This window comes from Aulostomus chinensis, chromosome 19 (genome assembly GCF_037954235.1).
Source record: "Aulostomus chinensis isolate RoL2024-O1b breed Wild chromosome 19, RoL_Achi_v1.0, whole genome shotgun sequence".
NCBI lineage: Eukaryota > Metazoa > Chordata > Actinopteri > Syngnathiformes > Aulostomidae > Aulostomus > Aulostomus chinensis.
The window spans coordinates 3,330,997-3,355,804 of NC_141338.1; the positions used below are offsets into that span (position 1 = coordinate 3,330,997).

The following is a 24,808-nucleotide window of genomic DNA, read 5'->3' on the forward strand; positions in this document are numbered from 1 at the left end:
ACACCATCTGCAGGAATAAAAGCCCCGCTCTGTTTTGGTTTTGTTTGTTTTTTTCAGTAATTTTCCTCCACGCCACGGCTGAAAATGTCATTTCAAATTAACATGCCTGCTCTGGTATTTTGGGAGCAGCGACCAACAGAGGAAAACCCGAATACAGCTCCGTGTTTGCCCCCCCCCCCCCCCCCACACACACACACACACACTCCACCCCTCCCCCCTGAGGTGAGACGATCAGCGTTTCTGCTCGAGGGGAGAACACGACTGCGTGATTGGTTGATGCTGCTGGACCCAGGTGTTCCGCATGTGGTGGGATCGCCGTGCGTCACCGAGGCAACGTACACAGAGTCATTTCCCAAAAGCGCCTGGTGAGTCGCCCGGCGTGTGAAATCTGGATGAAGACTTGCAAGACGGCTGCAGGCTCAGACGCGCGCTGTGTCCTTCTCTCACACGGCCCACTCAAATACTGCAAAGCACGTTAGAGCTCGGGACTTTCTTTAGTCTGCTGAATGTACCTGAGAGCCGGGAACCTTTGATGCAGTAAACACGACAAGCTTTTCAGGCTCCTTGAGAAACCAGAGATGTCTTTGTTATCATTATCAGTTCTACAAAAGCAGCTTCTTCCCGTTCAAACTTTTCAAAGTCGTCCATCTAACGGCGTTTTCAAGGCCTGAAAAGGTGATGTGCAGCATCCGGAGCGGGGTCTCCTCTGAGGACCCCACCAGCTGAAATACCAGTGATTCATCCATTAGGCTCCAGAGGGGCTCGGCTGTGCGCTCTTCTTCCTGTCGCCGGTGTTTCTAAATGAATATACTCAAGGCTTCTTACCCACGGCTGCCTAAACCTCAGCCTAGTTTCCTGAAAATGTGGTACTTTTTATTCGCTGGACCCAATTTGCAGTTCATTTGACTGCACAAGTTGTCATCCATGACATTAGATTAGGCTCCAAGTCAAATAATTGTCAAAAACGTACCAAATTTAAAACATTTTAACCCCGCCCCCATCCAGATTTTCTAATGCAACACACAATAAAAGCATTGAATTTTACAGTAGAACTCGTCATCGGTGCCACGTGAAGTGAGACGCCGGCTTGCGGAGTGTGAAGCTGTGCATGTTTCCATGACTGGAGGTTTGCAGCCGCGTCCGGAAAAAGACATTTGTCCTCTGGGACCAGCGACAAATAGGTTTCCTACTTAAAGCCTCGGCAGGCAGGAAAATATCTAACAGCCGACCTTTCAAGCGGGAGCGGGAATCTCTGCTGGGACGTCTCCTCGACAAAAATAAGTAGTGATGACAAAGAGACTGGCGAAGGGGAAATGCCACTGACAGCCACTACATCCCCCGTACAGATCGCTGGGAGAGAGAATTTGTGTTCCTGCTTGGAAATTAGACATTGAAAAGGTTCCAAGTAAAGAGGTGACAGTGGCAACGTAGGAACACTGACGTCACGCATGTCGTTCTTTCCGTTTTTTTAACATCACTATCGAACAAAAACTACTAGATTCTCTCATCACAGTTGCTGATTGACAGCTCCGAACTCAAATTTGCAAATCCGAATTTTCAAATTTGATCTATTTCATATCTCTGGCGATAGAAATTCACAGCTCGGGGACGCTGATACAATTTATTCAACTTGTCAGAAATGAGCTAATTTCTATTGGCCGTGTCCGTGATTCACTTTTAATGCCATTAACTTGGGGTAACAAGATAAATCTACCCGGGATGATGAGGTGAAGAGATTTGCTGTCTCCTCACAACATGAGAAACTTAATTACAAGTTTGGACTGTCTCAGCTCCCGTAGGATTGTTTTAAGGACAATTACAGTTTCAGACTTTTAAAAACAGTTGAGTTTTGTTTTTGTTTTTTTCCGGGGTGCATTTCTACAGACGTCTACTTGGTTTTCTTCTTCTGTTCCTGGAAGAAGTCGTTGCAGGCGACAGTGAGGGCGGCCACCAACACAACGAACTCGTTGAAGTCCACCTCGTTGTCTTTGTTTGAGTCCAGGTCGTTCATGATCTTCTCCACCAGCATCGGATCCTTCTGAGACTGAAACAGAAGAGGAACATTGTCATCCGCCAAACACACCTGGCGACCAGCATCCTCCCGCCGTCCTCTGACAGCTACGCAAAGCTGCCGTTGCCTCCCGTCCAGCGGGGAGCAGAGGGATGTTGCTGCCAAATGACCCGCGAGCTGCAGGCGATCACATTCGCCGCTTTGCTTGTTTCCTCCAAGATCGAGACAGAAAACATGGCTTTCCTCTTCCGCCCTCCATCCTCGGAGGACGCGCTGATCTTTACGTAGCGGCACTCCGTGATGTCAACATTTTAGCAAAGGTTAAAATTCTGAACCCCCTCCAACTGAGACGGAAGTAAGGATGTGGCTGAAGATCATGAACAAGTTGGCAGCGAGATAAGTTTGTCATGTTTCCCATGTTGTCCGTTTTTTTCTTTTTAACTTTGATTTCCAGAGCTAAAGCGAACGCATTCACGGTGTTTTGTCCCTCAATGAACCGCAGAAACCGAACGTTTTACAACTTAGAAATGAAGAAATGCAGCCTGGTTTTCAGCCTCGTGAGTAAATATTTCTGCACGAACACCAGGCTCACTCTCCGGTCATTTAGCACATCAGGACACGTCTGGGTTTTCAGTTTCTAGCGGCTCAGGCTGATCGTTCATTCTGATTCATCGCCAGGAAAAACAACTCAGTTTTGCGCGATTGAAAGCCAAAAGTTCAAAAGCTTCTTCTGCCTGTCCAACGGTCCAAAACATACAAACTAAAACCTCTACATGTTTTTGCTTGGGGGGGGGGGGGGGGTGTAAGTCTGAGGTGAGGAATCGATTAACAGGATAGCCGGCGATTCATTTGATCTCGATTGATTAAATCGACAGTGGAGGAGGAATTCTGACAAGAGAAAACGCAGGAAGTTCATGGGGGGAATTAGGAATGAGAAAACCCCTGTGCAGCTGTGACGTCGGACAAAAACGTCAGACATTTCACGACATCGCTCTTTAGTCCCGTTTCCAGGGGACTGCAGCGTGGAGACGTGACGAAGCATTGCTGGTTTAGAGTCTTTACAGTTCATCTTCTTTTGTCCAGCTGTTCCTAAAATGACGGTCAGGGCGGAATTCTTGTCACACGCATGCAACGCCACATGCGGAACGCCAGTAAAATCGGTCTGTTGCAGAATTTTTATCATACGAGGACTCAATCACTCGCTCAGTGGGTTTGAAACTTTTGTATGTAAGTCAACCAAAATTTGAAACTTTATAGAATTTTCCATTAAACTATCTTCTGTCTGTCAGGGGGGAAACAGATAGATAAAGAAAAGACAGTAAAAGAAATGCAAAATAGGAAAAGGAACAGATAAAAAACAGTATAGAGGATATATATATATATATATATATATATATATATATATATAGATAGATAGATATATATAGATATATATAGATATAGATAGATAGATAGATAGATAGATAGATAGATATAAACATGTAGACACCTGTAAAGCCCATTTTTGATGTTTAACAACCTTCCAAACCTGAGTTTTTTCCTGAAAAACAATCATTAAAACCCACTCACACCTTATTTTCTCCACTTTTGTTAGAGATAGAAACGTGGGCCTTTTCCTTCAGTGCAGAAAGACTTGTCTTAGTCCTGCTGTTCCTTTGAGACAAAAAAAAAAACCCAATAAAATGATATCACGTCGGGTCTGAAGGGAGAGACGTGAACGCAGCCCAAATTAAACCAAATCTGTCTCAATGCAGACGAACCTTCATCAGCAACGACTCCTGAACTCCTCTGCTACTCTCACGCGTCCCGTCTCTGTTGTCGGGCGTCAAAGTTTCCTGCTGGAGTCTCGCTTGGGTCGTCTATTGTCAGACGTGTCTGCAGCCCACGGGGATGTGATGACATCATGGGGGGGGGGGGTGTCTATATTTGGAGGCGATATGGGCCACTGATGATGATGACGATGATGATGTGTGTGAGCACCTGAGGCTTCCCATCCACAAGAGACTGAGGACGAGAGGTGAAAAGAAAAATCTATCTATCTATCCATCTCTCTGACGGCGTCGCAGGTTTGACTCCGGGCCGTTCGGTTGATGTATGGACTCGGTGGAGGCATGCACACACTGTTATCGCAGTGAGTCAGAGGCTGCACGGGGGCTTATCTCAGATCAGTGGATGGCCTTCTCTGGGTCCTTTATATCCCTCATAACTATGATGTCAGAGCAATCAATGAGGAAAGGTCACACAAGGTCAAAAGACTCTTCCTTAAACGATGTGAGAACGCGGGAGTCAACATCACTCGGAAACTGTTGCTACAGATCAGCTGAGGAGACGTAAAGGTCGCGCAGGATTAACAAGCGAAATAATTAAGCTGAACCTGCTCCCATGCGTGGGAAGAGCGCATCGATCCGGTAAAGAAAACCAGGCTGAAATGTCAACGTTACCGTGAGGAAGTCGGTGAGCTCGCTGTTCAAGAGCTGCTTCAGCTCGCCCTTGTTGAGCTTGTATTTGTCTCCGTCGTGTCCGGAGTAGTTGTAGAAGACCGTTATCAGCGCGTCCATCGCTCCCTCGAGTTGGCTCGGCATCCTGCTGGAAGGGTGGTGCAGCTTCCTGAGGAGAGGATTGGCACGTTTAAATGAACACAGCCGTTAATTAGAGGAGGGTCGTTTGGCTCCTACCTGCTTCGAGTCCTGCACGAATGTGATGACGGGCGCTGCAGCGCAGCTTGTTTATTAGGCAGGCGAGGAGATGCTAAGTGGGCGATCCTCCATCTTTGTGGAGATAATTAATTCCAAAGGTGAGACGCCCCATGGTAACTGTCTTCCTTTCCAGGTTTTAATCAGGGCTGTTAATTGAAAAACAAAACATGTACCGGTGTAACCCTGCGGCCCCGCAGGGACTCAGCCAACCCTGAGCTGTGCAGGGGCGTCCACACATTCGCGTCCCTCATCGGGGGGTGGGGGGGTGAAGAGCTGTCACACACGTCTGACTCGTGTTCTTCTGAATGAAGCAAGGAAACTGAATTCTCTCCCAAAAACCCTGTCTCATACTCCTGTCTTTTATAATCCCTCATGCCACCTCTCATATCTTTGCGTGGAAACACGACGCCAATCTTACTTCATCACACTGATGACATCATTCGATTCGGGGGTCACGATCTTTGTTTTCATCGCCCCACGGGTGTCCACTCCTGTCCTCCTCCTGGCCTTTTTCAGTCACAGCCTCCGTGTCCAGAAAACAAAACTATCTCAGAACATCCAGCTTCCCCAGGTTTGAAAATGTTCCGTAAATATTTTAATTTCTCTGTATAATTCAGTTTGGCGTATATTTTTTACAAAATATGCACAACAAAGTACGTGAGATGTAAGATTATACAAAACACACATTTTGTAATTTTTCAAAAAATATTATAGTGCAAAATTCTTTCCATTCATGTACTGCTGTAGCCAGCTACCTCTGTTTCCAAACGCTATCTTGTCATGTGACCCGTGGACTCCACATCAGGACCAGGTATCCAGCACCAGGGTCAAGCATTGGACACGCCCATATTTAATTCAAATTTCATCATAATATTTTAGTGCCAAGTTCATTGCTTTCTTTCATACACTGCAGAACGACCAGCTGAAGTTTTTTCGATACCTTCCATGTCACATGACCTTGCAACTCCAAATGAGCACCAGGTCTTCGTCCTGGATTGGAAATGTGGAACACGCCTCTTTTTTTTAATGCTCTGCAACATTTTATAGGAATATCTTGCTGCGAAATTCATTCTTTTTCAGATTCAGCACTTTCGTCTTTTTTTCCATCGCCTTCTCTATCATGTGACCCAGAGACTCAGACGTTCGTACCCAACTAGGAATTTGGGACAAACTGTTCCATATTCTTCACATTTAAAATCCATCATCGATTGTCACGTAGGAGAAAAGGCCAAGGACAGCACTTAAACGCACACACCTGATGAATGTGTCTTGGCGTGATTCACAGCTATCGTGCTTTCGCCGTGGGATTTATTTTCAGCGATGGCCCGTTTCATCTTTTGTCATTTTTCTGTCCGAGCATCGCCCTCAAACACGTCAGTCGCTCCTCCGTCACGGTGTCATAACTGACGGAGGAGAATAACAGTCTATTTGGCCCTCGGCCCCCAAAGACAACACCTGAGGGAGGTTAATTGTCAGGTGTGCCAACTTTTCTTCCACTCTGCTGCGAAAATAAGTTTCCGTTTATTAGGGTGATGAAACCCCGCGGCTGTGCGAGAGGTTGACCCACGAAACCTTTCAGGCAACCTGACATCACATCTCGATGTCGTCAAAAACAGCTGCAGCGCAAGGAGCAGTGTCTTCACTTCCAAAATAAATGTGAATCCCTGCTAAAGGAACCGCATGACAACCAAGTGTGGTCAAATTCTCAAATTTAAAAAAAAAATACAGTCATTATTGTGTCTAAGATCAATTTTCAAGGAAAGACAGTCGTCAGTCCTTCCATATAGAAGAAGCTGAATATTCCTACGGTAAAATCCAGGATGTGTTCCTGATGCTGCTTGTGTCTGACATCCTCAGCCCGGCGCTCAAGCCTTTAAAGGTTCCTCTGCTACTTCGCCTCCCGACAGACAATGAGTCATTTTGATGTCACCTCCTGAGCTTCTCGCAAGCGTCTTCAAGGTCGCAGCAGAGGTGATGCATCCCCCCCCCCCCCCCCCCCCCCAGGCTGGCACCTATAGGCTGGCGGGGCGCTCTGTAAACATTAAGAGGAGGTTAGATACGTTGATGTCCTTGAACGCGTCATTTTCAGCCTCTCCCATCGATCTAATCGCTGCTACGAACAAATGTGGTGGGCGAATGTCAGCATGTACGCCGTCTGGAAGAACATTCGCGGGGTTCCCCACATTGAAGAGCCCACTGGAAACACTTGCATTGTTGTTTAAAGGAACCCACCGCATATTTGGGAAATACTCTTGTTGTCCAAGACACAAAGATAGAGACCCTTCTCTCCCCTGTGCTGCATTCGGGGTTAACTAGCTTAGCACAATGAATGGTAGTGGAAGGGAAGTGTTAGCGTACCTCTCTAAAAGCCATCAAATACACTTTTCTCCTACGCTGTCCTTCCCTGCATCACATGTGTTCTGAATTTATGAGACTTTTTCATCTTGGCTCCACAGCTGGAGCGACCTTCCTGACCGAACCCATGGGCGTGGTGATTTCACGCAGCCCATCAGACGCTCCATGTGACAGCTTCAGCCAACAAAAAGCATAACGTTGACAACCTTGTAAGAGAGGATGGGGTGGGTTATTTTCGAACAAACCGAGATCCTGAACCATATCCAGCTGAACCAGAGGAGGAACTACATGCCCACTCTGCTTCCAAAGCCAGCAAAGCCAAAATAAATAATTCCTGCATTCGCAAACATGCTCTTCTCCTGGACTTGATATGGTAGCTTTGCCCTCTGCTCAGGGCTGACTGGAGGATCCGCGCACTCTGGTGCAGACCACCTGTTGAGGATGAGCCCTGACTTGACTCTCACCCCGAGGGAGTGTTACTTTCATACCTTCATAACTGTCGCACCTTGTCACAAATCCTCAAACAAGCGGGGGAGGAGATGCTGTCAGGAGGAAGAGGCTGAGGAGGGTAAATGCTGTTTTCGCGCCTTTGTCTGACTGTCGGATCTCGGCTTGTTTTTGACCATCGTCATGTTTAAAACCACTGGGCGGCGCAAGACAACAAACACTTGCTATAAGTGATATTGCTATATATAAAGTGAGGGCAACTCAGGGCCATTTTGATGTGAATCAAATGATGCGTTGCAGCAGGCTTCCGTCCTGTCACCACTAGGTGTCACTATGACTCAAATCCAGCTACTAGAGCAGTCATTCACTCGTCGAACGCGAAGTTTGGAAACGATCTGACCTCCGCTACACCCCCTGCACCCCTCTAGCAGACTACATTAGCTTAGCATAACCCGCTACGACAACACCACGGAGACGAAGAAAAACTGATGGGGGGGGGGTAAACGATGACATATCTGCTTCTTCTGCATCTGCTGGTTGTGTGTATTTGACACTTGGTTGAAAAAAAAATCGGATTTTAAACATTTATGAAGGTGGTGATAAGCTCATTCGTCAAAAAAAAATAGTTGAAAGGCATTCTTAAAACAAATAAGCAACAAATAGAAAAGCAATATGATTCTGTTTAAAAAGATCTGATTTATTTACTACGGTTTCTTGTTCTACAGCTAAATGCCCACTGGTCCACTCCAGAGTTTTTTCTCCATCGGGGGCCTCGCCACCAGCTCAGCAGGACTCGTTGTTTCACTCCGGTTTAAGAAAAACAACAACGTTTATGTCGACGGACGTTCATCGTTGAATCATTTCCGTGTTGTAACCAGCGCCCGCGGGACGAAACCACCCTCATAAAAGTCACTGATCTGTGTGTGTGTGTGTGTGTGTGTGTGTGTGTGTGTGTGTGTGTGTGTGTGAAGGGAGTCTCGCACTGCGTCATCGTTTCCTCACACACCTACAGATGCGCACGTGTGAGGGTGGATTTCCACTTATTTCATTCAACTTGTCTGATGGGCGGTAAAATAAACGTCACACGGAAGCAAAAGACGGTTTGTGATTGTGTTTCTCCTCTGAAAAAAGCTGATCGTCGTGGCACCGAGGCAACGTTTCATCGCTGTGTTTGGCAACATGGCGGCAAACAGACTAGATTAATATCGCCGTTCCCCTGGAGCTAATCGTTATATTTGAGTGTCTGACACATTTTTGGTGCCACACAAACCACTGAGGGTCCAGAATGTAGGATTTAGTTTGGATCTGTCGTATGTGAGTGACTACAAGTTTACAACTGTGTGTGTTCACGAGTTTCAAGGCAACCGACACCAGGGATCTTGCGCAAAAGGAGCTTGCTAATAATTGCGGGTTTTGAAAAGCACGAAAAGACAAATTTTTAACATGCAGTCACTCTGCAGGTTACTGTAGGTCCTCCTGGGGGGTGGTGAGGCGAAAGGTTGCAATCTAGAGCTTCACCACTAGATGTCCCTACATCCCACACACTGGGCCTTTCACCTATAGGCTGTTCCAATTAACTCTTCATAATTATACCTATGAAAAAAGCTAAATTTGCACACAAATCATTTAATTGGAGGAGAAGTCTTGAAATCTTTAGGTTTTTTTTTGTTGTTGTTGTTGTTTTTAACCAACCAAAACTGCTTTCTTTCCTGGGAGTGTCGTGGAAGTGTTTTTGTGTCTAAACCTAACCGGACCTTAAACACAGCCTGGTCACAACTAACCTTAAGAATCCCAGTTTTCTGAGAGTAAGAGGGAATATTCCGGGATGTTGACTGAGGTTTGTCTTGCTGTTCAGTTGTAGGACAAAACTTACAAACGCCAGTACAAGAGTGCACTGAATTATTACACGTTGTCAGGAGTTTGCTGAGGTGAAAGGTTGCTAGGCCCTTCACACTGGTCCTGAAAACTGTTGCAAAAAGAATCTCCTGCAGATTTCACTCTGTTCAGGAATGACTGGCTTCTGGAAGGATGCAGGCTGCAGATTGACCCATCCCTTTTATTGATGTATTGCAGGAGTGGCACAGAACACTCAGGAAAGGTTCCACCAGCTGCATTGTTGACGCGAGACTTCCTGCTCACTCACGTAGTGGGAACTGTCTTCTACTGAACCCTTCACCTCTCCAGAACACCTCACACATCACGCCCAACCGCCCCTTTCTCAGAGAACAGCAGGGATTCTAACACCGGCTTTTTTTTTTTAAGAGGAAAAACTTGACCTCTACTGCCCTCTGTTGGCTGATTAGAGGTATTGGAAGATGGGCTCGCCACTCGCCAGCGTCCTGAATCAAGTGGCAAGACCGTATGAGGAGTTACATCACATGACCTGCTCACCACAGAGTCAGGAGACGAGTGAGGTCATGCTGTCCTAGCGGAGACAGGATGCCGCTTGCTGTCTGTCCTCCAAGAGCGTCTCACATCCTGCTGTCATGCAGGGACGACACACCGACTGCAGCCGTACACATCCACACACATTTCATTCATCATGTGCTTCTTTTAAAATGAATGCTCCGTCTTACATTTTTTTCCATTCAACCTTAATTGTTTGTTCTTATTTGATCATTCCTGCTCTTTTTTTTTTAATTCTCAATTTATGAATTTGAATAAAAAAAACTGACTTGATTCCACATATTTACCTTTTCTAGTTCATCGGGTTAATAAAACCATCATTATCATCGGGTTAGGTTTAGAAAAATTGGTTCAGCAATTCTTATTTTACATTCATGTTTTTGATCAGTTTTTTGCAATGATCTCTTCAGATATTTTCAGAATGACCGTCACATGACACGTAGAAGTCTGCGCCATCTACAGAATTACAAGAACCGTCACCATAGAAACAGTAAAGGAAACTGTAAGACTGTTATCCATCATCAGACGGGAAGTGCTTCTGAATTCAAGTCTCATTTGACAGCTTTTCTGTGATTAATTACCCTCTTGGATCCATGCGGCGTGTGTTTGTGTGTGTGTGTGTGTGTGTGTGTGTGTGTGTGTGTGTGTGTTACGTCATGGGAGTTACTTTAAAATATTGATAAAATAGGATGGAAGAAGGACCAGTGAATGCAAAGTTTCGCCGCAACGCAATTCATGTTTTCATTCTTTTAAAAGATTCTTGGTTTTTTTTGTGGTAAATTCCCTGGTAAACGGAAGCCTTCTCTCCATGATTTGGGTCAAAAATGAGCGCTGTTGTGGCCCGGCTCCTGAGTCCTGGCTGGCGTCCTTGTGCCCATGAAAAAGGGTCTTTAGAGAGCGCCTTCTTTTAAAGCGCAGGGGGTGGGGGTGGGGAGGTGGGGCTTGAACATACATAAGAGGCTAAGACAGTCCGGCAGTCTAATTTGGCACAACATCACCGGACAATTTGCTTCGATGAGGAAGCTGATTGGATCGTTACGTCCACTTCATCTTCTCCCAGGTCTGCCGGAGAGTCATCGTCCTCGGCTCACAGAGAGACGCCGCGGCAGGGATGAGCTCAGGCAGGTTGCTCAGAACTGAGGCTTTATCCTGGATGTCGGATGTCAGCAACATAACCGGGGGCCTGTCTCAGTGCTTGGTCCTGCAGCCTGCCTGGGACTACCTCCGCCACAGCCACCATGACCTCCTGAGGAGCCCCCTGTTCCCCGTGGTCCTCTCCATTTCCACCTACTTCTTCCTGGTTGGTCTTTACACCTTGCTGGACCTGCTGGCCCCCACCTGGCCCCGCATCAACCGCTACAGGCTCCACCCTGACAGACCCATCACCTGGCCCAACATCTGGACCACCTTGAGCGTCACCATCTACAACCACCTGCTCTACATCTTCCCCGCTGCAGTCGCCCAGTGGCTGTGGAGGCCGCCCACCCCTCTGCCCCGTGAAGCACCCACCCTCTGGGCCTTTTTCCTGGGTATCCTGGGCTGCATGGTGGTTTTTGACTTCCAGTATTACCTCTGGCACCTGCTACATCACCGAGTTCCCTGGTTGTATCGCACCTTCCACGCCGTGCACCACCAGTACAACCAGCCTTTCAGCCTGGTCACCCAGTACCTGTCTGGCTGGGAGTTATTCAGCGTGGGATTCTGGGCCACGGTGGACCCCATCCTCCTCCAGTGCCACTGCCTCACCACCTGGGGCTTCATGGTCTTCAATGTCTATGTTTCCACAGAGGACCACTGCGGCTACGACTTCCCCTGGTCCATGCACAACCTGGTGCCCTTTGGCCTCTGGGGGGGTGCTCCCAAGCATGATGCCCACCATCAACGGCCCGCCACCAACTATGCTCCCTTCTTCTCTCACTGGGACTGGCTAGGAGGCACCCACACTGTACCACCCCCCTCCAGCCACGCCACCATGGGGGAACCAGACGAGATGAAGCGGAGAAGAGACTAAATCACTGAAATCCGCCTCTTATTAACTCAAATTTCCTCCTTTCATCTCAAATAGAACCGCAACTAACTATAATTTTCATCATCTGCTGATTATTCTTCAAATCCAGAAAAAAAAGTCCAAAACGACGAGTTCTAATTGTTTCTCTTGTCCATCAAACACTCCAAAACTCAAAGACTCCTGGTTGCTATGATGAATGACACAAGAGCAGCACATCCTGAGATTTTAGAGTCTGGAAGCAGCAAATGTTTAACCATGAATCGCTTATCAAAAAGGTTGCTGATTAATTTTGTTGTAATCAATTAATTGTCGCAGCTCTAATCTCTCTTCTTCTTCTCCGGTCAGTTTGCTGACATGGTAGTCCTGCTTCCATCGCTCTCTAACAGAACGTGTGTGTTCTTTACAGTTTTGGAGCTGATTCTAACTCTTTGTTGACTCCGGTTAGTTGCTGAGAGGAATTGGATACGTTATTCCAGTAGGTCCCCCACCGTTAGACTGGTCATTTACATTCATAGAGGTTCCTCACGCATGTTAATTCATTGATGTATTGATATCTCGTCTCCAGGTTCCACACGTGACCTGAGGTGCCTTGAAAAAATAAAGGAAAAATAACAAATCCTCCCACTTGAAAGCTCGCTTTATTACGTTAAAAACGGATCCTACTGGGGTAAAGACGACGGAGCTGTGTGATTTTTGAACACCTTAGCATCCACATCCTCCCTCCCTCCCCAGCGCAGACCCTCTCCCTCCCATGCATGAATAGCAGTCTTTTAGCTGCATCCCAGTATGACGCGTGGGCGCAATACTAATCCCTCGAATCAAACTCTGCCGGAGAATGGACGCTCTTCCTGGAGGAATTCCTCATTTAAAAAAAAGAGGAGAATAAATATTCAGCTTTAACACAAAATACAAATCAAATGTTTTAATCATGTCTTCCAATTTTAGCGAGACTCCACTGATCTTTTAAAAAAAAAAAAAAAAAAAAAGTATGTCGACTCAGGATCACGTTGAGTGACATTAAGGTTCAAACATCTTGGATCATTCCGATAAAACTCTGATTCAGCGCTTCGCCAATTGGCCTCATTCATTGTGTGTTTTTTTTTTTCTCCTTACAAACTAATTAGTTGTCTTACACACAATGGGATTTTGCAACCCTCAGTTTAGTCTTACAGACAAGAAACTAAGCCTGGAGGCTTTTTGTGAGTCCTGCTCTTGTATCCTGTGCCTCTTACTTACTGCCAGTCCCCCAGCGTTGTAGATACTTTGTTACTACACAATCGGAGTCAGTAGCAAGGAGATACAAACACCCACCGGGCTTTACTTAACATGGTGCCGTGACCTAAGAAGCAGAAATCACTGATAAATCTTTATAAAAACAACATCTTTTTATCAGTGTTCTTTCATTTTGTTGTTTTCTCACTATTTCTATTCATAAGAATTCAGATCTTTTTAGTCCTCGATTTTTCGCGACATTTTCTGCAGATCGTAGTTATTTGTTTTAAGATTATTACTCTTTCATTACAATATAACATACTCTTGTTTTTGCATTTTACGACTGAGTGTGCAATAGTGAATTTTTAACACCCTACCTTTCATTTATAAAACACTTTTCACTGCATTTTGCTGGTTTGACTGGTGCTATATAATCAGAGCGATTGCTGATAAAAGTCCTGTCTCGCAAACGAACACAAAGAGCAAATGGGGCCCATCACTGGCTACGTAGGTCACTCACACTTCCGCCCACTGACCAGCAGAGGTCACTTTTAGACACGGAAAGGACCAGAAAGCAGCAGAGCTTCAAACCTTGTGAGCAACTGCAGCACCTAAAACATTTAAGATAAAAATTTAGTTGCATAGAATCATGTTTGATAACAAGACGGAGGAAATGTAGCGTATGAAGGCACAGTCGTGCTGGGTCCTGATCGCCGCCGCCGACCCCGTGTTCTCCTGTCTTTGTTGGTATTCGCCCAGAGGAAAAGATAAACAGTCAGAACTGGTTTGGCTTGTTTCTGCTTCATGAGGGTTGTTGGCTTTTGCAACAGGTTGAGCTTATTTTAGAAGTCTCCTGCCTTCAGACCCCTCAGGCGTATCTGTCTTCACCACAATTGGTCTGGTGCTGGAGTTTCATCGTAACATCTGGTTGCAGCGCTGATATCCAATCTGGATGGTCTCATAGTAACCGTCTTTAAACCTATACATGAGACGCTGAGGGATTAGATTACAGAGTGGGTAGGTTGCATAAATCTACCAGCCCCATATGGAAGTAGTGGGATTTTATTTAGTTAAACTTGTCAAACTGATAAATACAACTCACATCAGGCCCTATCGATGCAACACCCGCATAGATTATCTGTTATTTTTCCTTATATGTAACCCCGCGTGAATGTCACATGTTCATCCTGTGGTTAAAGGATTGTTGCAGTTTACGAGAACCTTAAACGTAACAGTAATGTTACAGTACGGAAACATACCCAAACTGGCACATGTATGTGCAACTGCAAAGGTAACCACAGTGTTCTCTCTCTCTCTCTCTCTCTCTCTCTCTCTCTCTCTCTCTTTTTAACCTTTTTAAAGTAAATGTAACATTTAAAAAAAAAAAGAGCATTAAATGACAATACTCAGGCTAAATTAGATTCAAAGATTTAAAAAAAGAACCATTTCATGTTTAGAAATATGAGCAAGTTAGAGGACAATAATTACCACTTTTGTTTTTACTTAAGAGATGAAGCTATACAGCAGCCAACTTAGCTTGGACAAGCTAACGTACTGCTGTCAAAAGTCCTCTAGTATATACGGTTTGGGACAAGCAGTCGCGCTTCTGGTCATTGGTTTTGTTGTCCGAAGTTAAAATGGAGCTTTTGACATGCTGCGTTACAACAGTGAATTTAGCATTTGTTGTTGTTGTTGTTGTTGTTGTTGTTTTTTTAAGTATTTAGGAGTCGTAAGGTGACGACGTGGCTAAATGTCTTTGTGTTGAACTTGTGTAAGTTATGAATTTTTTTGCTTTAATTACCACTGCGTATAAACTATTTTCAGGCAGCCACCATCAGTAATGTCCATTGGCTCTGTTATAATTCCGTGCCATTAGCGTGCCAAGTAACCTTAGCATCTGGTAGCGAGCTAACGTGCTACTAGCTACCACTGAACATTTTTAGCAAACATTAAAATTGTGGTATGAGTTTGATATGTATGGGATATATTTTGGATGATTAAAAAAAAATGACTACATCTGTTAAGCGCAAGATGGAAGCTTGTGATTTGGGATAATACTTTAAGTATACTAAAAGAAGTATATGATGTAGGACAAAGTTTGAAAAACAAGGATAGCATGCAGCACTTCTTCTCCTTTGTACCTGTGCAGAGACATTTTGAGACATATTTGGGGCAGAAACTTGTCAACACTTAAACTTCTATAAGTTGGAAGCACAACATAAATCCTTCATGTCCTAAACCAGCACCTATTTGATCAAACTCTAAGCTAGAGGTGATTTCCCATTCTCACATATCACAGTAAATATCTTGTTTCTTTTGAGGAACTACTTTAAGTGTATTCAGTCGTCGTTCCCTTTTCGATTTTGTGTCATGTCAATTATTCCATCCGCTTCAAACAACTGTGGAAACGTCCCTGCAGTCTCGTGACGGCAGCTATTATTTTATTGAGGAGAAGTGAACGATACAGACACGTTTTCTTTGCTCAGGTCTCACAGTGTCCTGTCTGTATGAAGCTGGCTAAGTGTAACAGGGCTAGCGGGGAGTGGCTCAACAACAAGGCGAAAAAGTGCGAACAACAGGTAACTTGACACTCCACAACAATCATTTACCTGTCGAAAACACCCACAGCTCCGCCTGGACCAGTCATCAAACAGGAAGCTATTCGCTGTCTGTTTATGCACCTGGGGGAGGAGAGGGAGATACTATGGGTGGGGTTATGGCCTGAAACACTTCTTATCTCCAGGTAAGAGTTCTCTGGGACCCATTGTCCTCTGTTTATTGTCTCGTCAAGGTGAATATGTATTGTTTAAAAGCTGGGGTCAAATCTTGGTGTCAAACCGTCTTCGTGGCTGAGCGAATATGACGTCAGCTGGTCCGCTGACACAAACCAGCACAACGCATTCCATGAATTCCTGACGTTTCCATGAGGGTGAGGAGAACGACTCCAGGATGAGGGACTACCAGCAACACAAAAATGGTTCCCGTGACTCACTCAAGTTAAATTTAAGCGGTTGCGCAATCGCAGAATAGTTTCACTGAAACTGCCTTCTTACACCGTCATCGGTTTATGAAACAAACATCTTCACGTGACATCCTGCTAACAAAACGCCAACATAACCAGGCACCAAATTATGTTAGGAAAGTACCGATCACATTAAAACACATCTTAGTGTTTAGATACAGTGTACCTTTACTGAAAATGTATATGTAATCGTTTGCCCTTTCATTTAATTTTCGATTTCAACATGATAGAAACAAGTGGAACATCCCGGTATCAGAACCATCAACCCTGTCAAAGCGTCACAAACACCAACGAACCCGCTGCGCAGCAGTCAAGAGTTTGACAGAAACACAAACTACTGCGGCAGTTTTAGCATTTATTTAAGAAACTATGCAACGATAACACGTCGTCTCGTCACGTCAAATTCAACACAAGACTACAGCAAGAATAAAAAATAAAATAAAATAAAACTTTTCAGCATCAGGGATGCACTGAGCAGGCAAGATAAAACCTGAAAGAGAATAATCCAGGACTCGGTTGATCAGATGACATCAAACTAACAAAACATATAAACTCTTCTTCCACTTCCCTGAGGACATTGTTCCATGTTCAGCTTGTTTTATTATGGCGGTTTGTGGGGAAACACACATTAATCAGGCTGTAACAATGCAGTACAAAATACAAAGTCTTGCAGGGGTAAATTACAGGGGGGGAGATAAAGTGTGTGATTACTCAAACACCCCCCCACCCCCCCAAAAATCTCATAAAATCTTAAAGACGGTAAAATGGTTTGTTTCCACATCCATGTGACCAACCCATCCTCAGACAACCGCTGGCTCGGCGCGATGTAGCTGAGGGGAGGAGCGACAAACCACCCGACCATCTGAAGTCTGGAGAAGCTGGTCAGGTAGGGCGACCACCAGAGCCGGCGAGGAGAGACAGGTGACAGTTTGGTGGTGAAAGGATGACTGAGATGACAGTCGGGATGCCTGGGATGACAGTCGGGATGCCTGGGATGACAGTCGGGATGCCTGGGATGACAGTCGGGATGCCTGAGGATGAGGCGGAGGGCAAACAGTGGGCACTGCAGTAAGACAAATGGAAGACTTTGCCACTGAAAGACGGAGCAGCTGATGGATCCTGTTTCATACCAGTCTCTAAACATTTTTTTTATTGTGCAACCTTTGGCCTTTATCTCACTGTGATATTTGTTAAGTGTAAGGTTTGTTTTTTGTCATGAAATTAAACAAATGAACCTGCTGCGACTTTGTGTTTTGCAGTGTCACTCGTGTGCACCAAAGAGGCCAAAGGTCTCCTCTACATGGCTATGCAGTCCCGTCAAAACGAACTCATCCCGGGAGAGTTGCCTCCACATGAAACGCTCCTCAGGACGGTTCTTTTGTTATCTGATGCTTTGAGGTAACCAGGTTGAAAGTTTGTCGCGTCCTCGCGCTACTCGCATGTGCTGCTCTGCGTGTTCCCCGAGTCGGACACATACGACTTGCTCTTCCTGGAGTATTTCATAGAGCTGAATGAAACCCTCATCCTCTCCACAGTCCGGCTGCTGCGGCACAGCAGCGTGTTCTTGACGTGGTTCCTAAAGTCCTCTGACACGAAGTAATAGATGAACGGGTCCAGGATGCTGTTGAGGCTGGCCAGGCACAGCGTGGTGACGTAGAAGCTGTAGCCGTTATTGGTCTCTCCATCTTTGAGCAGGGAGTAATGCACCACCAGCATGATGTTACTGGGGATGAAACACACCAGGAACGTGACCAGGACGGTCACGATCAACACCACCGCTTTCTGGCGGTTCTTGGACGCTGTACTGTCCTCCATGTTTTCCCCCAGCACCCTGAGCAGCAGGATATAAGCCACGATGATGACCACACACGGCACCAGGAACACCACCATCCCCATGAAGATGAAGTAGTAGTAGGGGAGCTGGACGGAGGGGAACGGATTTTGGGCGTCAGCAATGATGCTGACATCGTGGCAGGTGGTGATGTTGGGGTCTTTGAGCTTGGCGGTGTGGTCGTACAGGTACAGAGGCGTGGTGGTGAGCCAGATGAACGCCCAGATGGCCACGCACACACCAACAGCCACTTTGTTGTTCTTCCTCAGCTGGGACAGAGGGTAGGCCACGACCCAGTACCGCTGGACGCTGAGGCAGGCGATGAACAGAATGGAACAGTACATGTTACCGTAGAAGAAGCTCACCAGGACTTTGCACAGCGGCTCGCCGTAGCTCCAGTTGTTGCCACTGATGTGGTACTCAATCTTTAGCGGTATCCAAATGACGAAGAGCAGGTCAGCCAGAGCCAAGTTCGCCATGTAGATGGAGGAGGGGTGCTTCTTCTTTGTCCGGAAGAGAAATACCCAGATGGCCATGCCGTTGGCGGGCAAACCCACGGCGAAGACAACGATGTAGATGATGGGGAGGAAGACGGTGGTGAGACCGCTCTTCAGTGTGTCATGTGTGGCCTGGTCCACGACCACTTGTCCTGAGTTTTCAGGGTCCGCCACCCCGATGAACCCACGTCCTTGAACTGGAATACAAAAGCAGTTCAGTGCTTAATGACAGGCTGCAGACCTCCATGATGCAGAGGAAGTGGCGCTGGGTGCCGATCGCATTTAAATTTAAAATATTTGTCAGCACCGCCGCCGATCCAGCTGCTAAAATGATAAACTAGAGGGCACAAACCCAGATGTGAAAATGTGCTGTTCTTCACTACGCATCGTTCCATTCTTCCCTAAAACGGAACCAGTCTTTGAGCCCTCAAGCAAGTGTTGCCATAAACACACGCGTGTTGCATCCAACCAGGTGTTTCCTCAGGTTAACTGCGTTGCCATAGCTTCCTTCACGAAAATGGCAACAGTTTTTAAGACTTTCATCATCTTTTTTTTCCTCTAAAGTCTGATCGCTGATAAAACATTTATGTTCTCTTACAATTTCATCTCTGTTATTTGTCAAATGATTTATTTAAAAAAAATGCAGCTGCTTTGCACTTTGTGTTTAAAATATTTTTTTAAAAAATTCTTATAAATCCCAAAAACAATATTTAATGTGTTACTCTGAAATTTGAAACCCAAGATCTTCAACAGCTGCTTTCCCAACATGGAGCAGGAGTTTATTCACTTTCGGACTTTTAATTCTTGAGCCAATAAAATATGACATAAAAACTGCTTGCCTCCAAGATCTCACGGCTGTGCTGTCGAATGGTTTGTTCCATCTCAGCGAAGAAAAATTCACGAACATATTTTTGGGAAAAATCAGTCAAACCTGACACTTTGAGAACTTCGACCTGCAGGGGGACTGCAGGTGGAAATACAGTATTTACGTGTAAACGTTCATCGATCCGCTCTCTGTCATTTCATCAATCAATCAATCAATTAATTTATTAATTACTGCAGCAGCAAATTAAGTCACCCGGTTTTTCCCTCTCCGTTTGGAGCCTCTGCTATTAACAAATGCGCTTACATTTCACGACGCGCCTGCCAGGCAGGAAGTTGAAGGTTAATATCGTCAAAAAAAAAAAAAAAAAAGGTTTGAAATGTTTTATTTAGTCGTTTATTTGTGTGTAAATCCCGATCCAGGCCAGAGCGAACCGTCTCCCCGGGGGGAGGCCGCTGCTTATCTCGCTGCGGGATCTAAAGACGATCGTCTCTCCTGGAGCCACACTCAGGAATGTGGGAACTTACCTGCTCCACCTGGGAGAGGAAGGCAGCCGGAAACCAACAGCAGCGACAGAAAAAGAGCTAAATCCATGTTGGAGCGCTTCTCAGGTTTCCCTGCTTCACTTGATCAAAACAAAAATTTTAAAAAGCCTGCACCCAACAATTTGTTAATCGTCGAATGAACCCCCTCGCCCTCGCAGACGCACCCAGAGACTGCTCTACGTCACCAAAAAAGCCCCGCCCATTCCCGCCTGCTCTCTAAATTCGGTAACTGACAAGAGGTTTCCATGGAGGTGTTACGCCCATGCTCCGCCTCTAGTTTCATGAAAATCAGTCAACGACGTGTAAACTCTAACCAGATAGCAAAATTAACCCAGGAAACACTTGGGATAATTTGATCAAAATTGAAGGAGCCGCTGTTGGTCCACGAACAGCTGCACATACAGAGACGACCCGGCCGGCTGTCAGCCGACGCTGGGGGAGGTCAGCCAGAACTGAGCCGGAGGAGGAGTTATCCCAGAGGGTTTCGGCCCCAAGGGGCTTCTCTCCACCTCCACAGGCAAATATTTAGCATCTGCGAGGTGGTCGTGGAGGCTCCTCACATCCTGGTAAGAACCCATGTTAGCCAGTAATCAGGGACACCTGAGGCCAAAAGTAGCAATCATAAACCTCTGGAAACGAGTAAATGACCTCGGCAGAAAATATGCAACCGAGTGACGCAACCGTCTCTGGACGTTGTGACCTCTGACCTGTGAAAGTGGACCCTAACCTGGGGGGGAAAAAAGAGCAGAACAATCGTGTCGCAAATCTGAATTCACCGTCGCAAGAAGAGGAAGTTTTTAACCTTCCTCTGCGTGGCAGCGCTCAGGGGCCGGCTGACAGAAGTGGCGTCACCTCATCACCTCATCACTTCGCTGCAACATAGCAACCTGTACAAATACACATTTTACAAGTGCATTTTTGTTTTTTTGTTCACAACTGTGTTAACTTTGTTCTTTATTTGATAGTTATATATAGTTTTTCTGGCAGTTGTGCTGTTGCACTACTTTTTTTGTATTTCCCGGGGGTGGGGGGGGTCCTTGTCTGCCGCTTACTGGAACCTGAGTTTCCCGAGGGCTCTGCATCAGTCGGGTTCTATCGTTAAGTCGTATCTTTTGGAGCGATATACAGAATGACATCAATATAATTTCCGAGGGTTGGCACTCATCTGAACACAGGCTTGGTGCTGCTGGGTGAGACAGTTGCTAAAACCCAAAAAGAAAATGGCAGCCATTTCTTCAGGGTTCTGCTTGTAACTGCACTGAAACAGACAAAAAAAAAAAAATGGCTTCAAAAAGAACCTGTGACTGATGAATGGAGAGATGCGGTTCAGCAAACATACAATATGGAGTATTTAACTGAGGGGTAGCTGGAAATTACTTGATAAAAAGATGGTCTAAGTGGTTGCTGTATTACAATACGGTCGAGTACTGCAGTAACGAGTCCTGGTCCTGGTTCTTATTGGGGCTGACGGGGAGCTCCGTACGTGCCTCGCCTTGTGCAGGGCTTCGTTTTTGTCTCTTCTTCTTTCTCTTTCTTGTGTGTTTGTTTTTTGTTAATATTGAGACGGATGAGAGCCTTTAATTAGATTTCCTTTGGTGGGAAAAGAATCAACGCTGTAGTTGTTTTCTGTTTTTTTATTCTTACTGTTATAGATTGATTTGTAGTACATGGAAATGAAATGTTAGCATTCCTAGTAGTTATCTAGGTCTTGTTTTTTTTTGTATTGATTGGTCCAACATATCACAGGGTGGTAATCACATTATGTCAACAAAATAAACTTGTAAATTTTTAAACACAGTAGACTGCAAATATATGTACAATGTGTGAATAAAATGTGATGATAATAAAAAAAAGTTCTAACCTTCCCTAATCTAATCCAACCAAACCTAATCCAACCGAACCTAATCCAACCTAACCTAATCTAACTTTACCTAATCTAACCTAATCCAACCTAACCTAACTTTACCTAATCTAACCTAACCTAACCTAACTTTACCTAATATAACTTTACCTAATCTAACCTAATCCAACCTAACCTAATCCAACCTAACCTAATCCAACCTAACCTAACCTAATCTACCCTAAACGTATCTAATCTAGCGAGTCGTGGTGTTTCGATGGCGAAGGAAACCAAAGCCCTTCTGGCAGAAAACAGAAATCGATGTAAACATTAAAGTCGATCCCGATTGGTGGATCGCTGGTGTCCACCAGGACGCGAGCATTCAGTTCCTTTGTAGCTTTCGGCTAAAGTTGCAGATTTCTGTTGTTTGATATGAAATTTAAAAAAAAAAAAAGAAAAGAAAAGAAAAAGGAAATGAATACATCTTCATCAGCCAGCTCTGCTATTCTTGGTTCAGTTTTGGCTACAAATTCCTGGGTGAGGTGAAGGAAAATATTACAGCGTGGGAGAGTCGATATACAGTCAGGAGGGAACACCTAGTAGGACAGTTACTTTTATTGATTATGTAAAATGCAGTTCAAAACTAAACACACACACACACACACACACACACACCAGTACTGTAACAAAATGCTAAATCTAAATCTAAATCCGCTAAAGACCACATTCACGCGGAGGTGGGGAGCTAGAGCGTTGCACAGTGTGGTTTTTTTTGTTTGTTTTGTTTTTCAACAGTTGCCTGTCGGCCAGGGAAGTAATCTATTTCCTGTAATTTGCCAGTTTCCCCACATTCATAGGAGCCGGTGGCCTGAAGCACAGCAGTGTGACGTCATTGAGGATTCTAGCTTCCCATCCTGAGCCGGAGGGACGTGGCCACTGCCTGGATACGGTCTTAAATTACAGCATGGACCAAAAATAGCCTCACTTACTCTTAATTGTAAAAACAAACAAACAAACAAACAGTTGCATAATGAAAGGAATAACAAGAGGAAACATCCACTGAAACAAAATAAGCAGTGCCTGAGGCTGAGCCAGTGTCTTAATTTCCTTGTGCTCAAGTCAACATGAGGTGGGAGGTCGCCATGATGCCATTAAATCAATGTTCACATCTGGACTGAACGAGGGCTCCCTCACTGGCACTGGCTGCTACTCGTGTTCCCCGAGTCCGAGACGTACGAGCTGCTCTTCTTCGAGTATTTCAACGCGCTGAAGGAGACCCTCATCCTCTCCACCGTTCTCTCGCTCCTGCAGAGGAACGTGTTCTTCACGTGATCCCTGAAGTCCTCCGAGATGAAGTAGTAAATAAAGGGGTCGAAGCAGCTGTTGAGGCTCGCCAAGCACAAGGTGGTGATGTAGAAGCCGTACAGGTTGTTTTCGGCCTCGCGGAGCAGGAGGATGTAGTGCACCAGCAGCATGAGGTTACTGGGCGTGAAACACACCAGGAACATAACCAGAATGGTGACAACCAAGACCACCGCCTTCCGCCGCTTCTTGGCGATGGTGGCGTCTGTCATGCTGGTCCTGAGCGCTTTGAGCATGAGCACATAGGATACGACACACACAACAGTAGGGACTACAAATCCCACAGTTCCCATCGTCAGGAAGTAGCCCGCAGCAGTTTCCCTCTGACTGGGCCTGGTGACGTCATGGCAGGTGACAATGTTGAGGTTAATTATTTTAACCTCTTGGTCGTACAGGTAGAGCGGGATGGTGATGAGCCAGACCGCCACCCACACCGTCACGGAGATGGCAACGGTTACCCAGGTGTCCTTCCGCTGCTGGGACAGAGGGTGAACCACCGCCCAGTAGCGCTGAACACTGATGCAAGCGATGAAGGAGATGGAGCAGTACATGTTGCCATAGAAAAACGCCACCAGCACTTTGCACAGCCCCTCGCCGTAGATCCAGTTGTTGTTGTTGAGGTGGTAGGCTATTTTCAGCGGGACCCAGACGACAAAGAGCAGGTCAGCCAGAGCCAAGTTTGCCATGTAGATGGAAGATGGGTGCTTTTTCTTGGTCCTGAAGAGGAAAACCCATATCGCCATGGCGTTGGTTGGCAGGCCCACAGCGAACACGATGATGTAGATGACGGGAAGGAAGACCGTTGTTAGACGGCTGCTGAGGACTTGCTGGGCTTGGGAGCCGACCCGTACGGCGCCATCGCTGGTCTCCGTACCCGTGAAGCCTCTCGTTTCCTCTGTGGAATCACAGGATTATTGATTAGATTCTCCTTCTTGATTCCAGTGCTTTCATCTGTTTCAGACTCTGAAGACAATTGAGAACGTAAGAACGTGCGTATACCTGCCAACATCCGTAAATCTTAAAAATAAACTCGCCATTTTTATTTGGATGATGTGTTTATTGTCTGTCCTGCGCGGAGCTTGAAGATGGATACCCTTCTCTCCCCTGTGCTGCAGCAGGGAGCTAAGATGCACATTAACTGGCTGACTGCTAGTTAGTTTAGCACAATGCATGGGAAGTGTTAGCATACCTACATCTCAACAAAACCACCTGATGTGCTACCAACACACACACACACACACACGCATGCACACACACACGCATACACACACACGCATGCAAACGCACTCACACACACACACACACACACACACACACACACACACACACACACCAACATCCTGAACTTGATCCAGGTGCCCCCGAACACACGGAAGAGAAACTCCAGGCTTTAGAATCTGATGCTAACACTTCCCACCCAATACCATTCATTTTGCTATGCTAAGTAGCGGTCAGCTAGTTTCTGTGGGTCTGGAGTCTCTAATGCAGCCCAAAGGAGAGACGGGCACCTGTTGTCTCGACTGGCTCTTGGGACGAAGGACAGGCGTATTTCCAAAAAGTCATTGCTTCCATTTCAAATGAGTTACATCGCTGCGAATCTGTCGGACGGCGCGGAGGCACGACATCGTTGTCCTGCATGTAGCAACTCTCAGAAAAACAAGGGGTCAGTAAACAAGGAGGCGTACAATGCCGACTCATTCAGTTATGAAAGACCGGTTCCAAAGATGAAGGTAAGAGCAGCGCGTGAAGGCAT

At 45.8% G+C, this 24,808-nt stretch overlaps 4 protein-coding genes across 5 annotated transcripts in view; 1 reads left to right on the forward strand and 3 right to left on the reverse strand.

Moving 5' to 3' along the window:
* Positions 1–207: 207 nt before the first annotated feature.
* Positions 208–19,972, reverse strand: s100z (S100 calcium binding protein Z). 2 transcript variants are annotated; one of them, XM_086186629.1, is made up of 4 exons: positions 19,836–19,972; positions 15,745–15,816; positions 4,453–4,618; positions 208–2,044 (listed from the first exon to the last, which is right to left on the reverse strand). In XM_086186629.1, the coding sequence occupies exons 2-4, from the start codon at positions 15,780–15,782 to the stop codon at positions 1,889–1,891; spliced, it is 360 nt and encodes a 119-aa protein (XP_086042755.1). In that variant the 5' UTR covers positions 15,783–15,816; positions 19,836–19,972; the 3' UTR covers positions 208–1,888. The 2 variants fall into 2 exon arrangements, with proteins under 2 accessions (XP_086042755.1, XP_086042756.1); XM_086186630.1 differs by lacking the exon at positions 19,836–19,972 and adding an exon at positions 18,354–18,467.
* Positions 10,914–12,501, forward strand: ch25hl2 (cholesterol 25-hydroxylase like 2). Its single transcript, XM_086187316.1, has one exon. It carries the CDS (start codon positions 11,027–11,029, stop codon positions 11,924–11,926), a length of 900 nt encoding a protein of 299 aa, XP_086043442.1. The 5' UTR covers positions 10,914–11,026; the 3' UTR covers positions 11,927–12,501.
* Positions 16,500–20,032, reverse strand: f2rl1.2 (coagulation factor II (thrombin) receptor-like 1, tandem duplicate 2). Its single transcript, XM_086186627.1, has 2 exons — positions 19,836–20,032; positions 16,500–18,682 (listed from the first exon to the last, which is right to left on the reverse strand). Exons 1-2 carry the CDS (start codon positions 19,900–19,902, stop codon positions 17,589–17,591), a joined length of 1,161 nt encoding a protein of 386 aa, XP_086042753.1. The 5' UTR covers positions 19,903–20,032; the 3' UTR covers positions 16,500–17,588.
* Positions 20,033–21,488: 1,456 nt separating this feature from the next.
* f2rl1.1 (coagulation factor II (thrombin) receptor-like 1, tandem duplicate 1) overlaps positions 21,489–24,808 on the reverse strand; it is a 4,650-nt gene continuing 1,330 nt past the window's right edge. Inside the window, exon 2 of the mRNA XM_086186628.1 lies at positions 21,489–23,950. Coding sequence (XP_086042754.1) covers positions 22,884–23,950 — 1,067 coding nt within the window. The 3' untranslated portion in view covers positions 21,489–22,883. The remainder of the gene's footprint in view (positions 23,951–24,808) is intronic.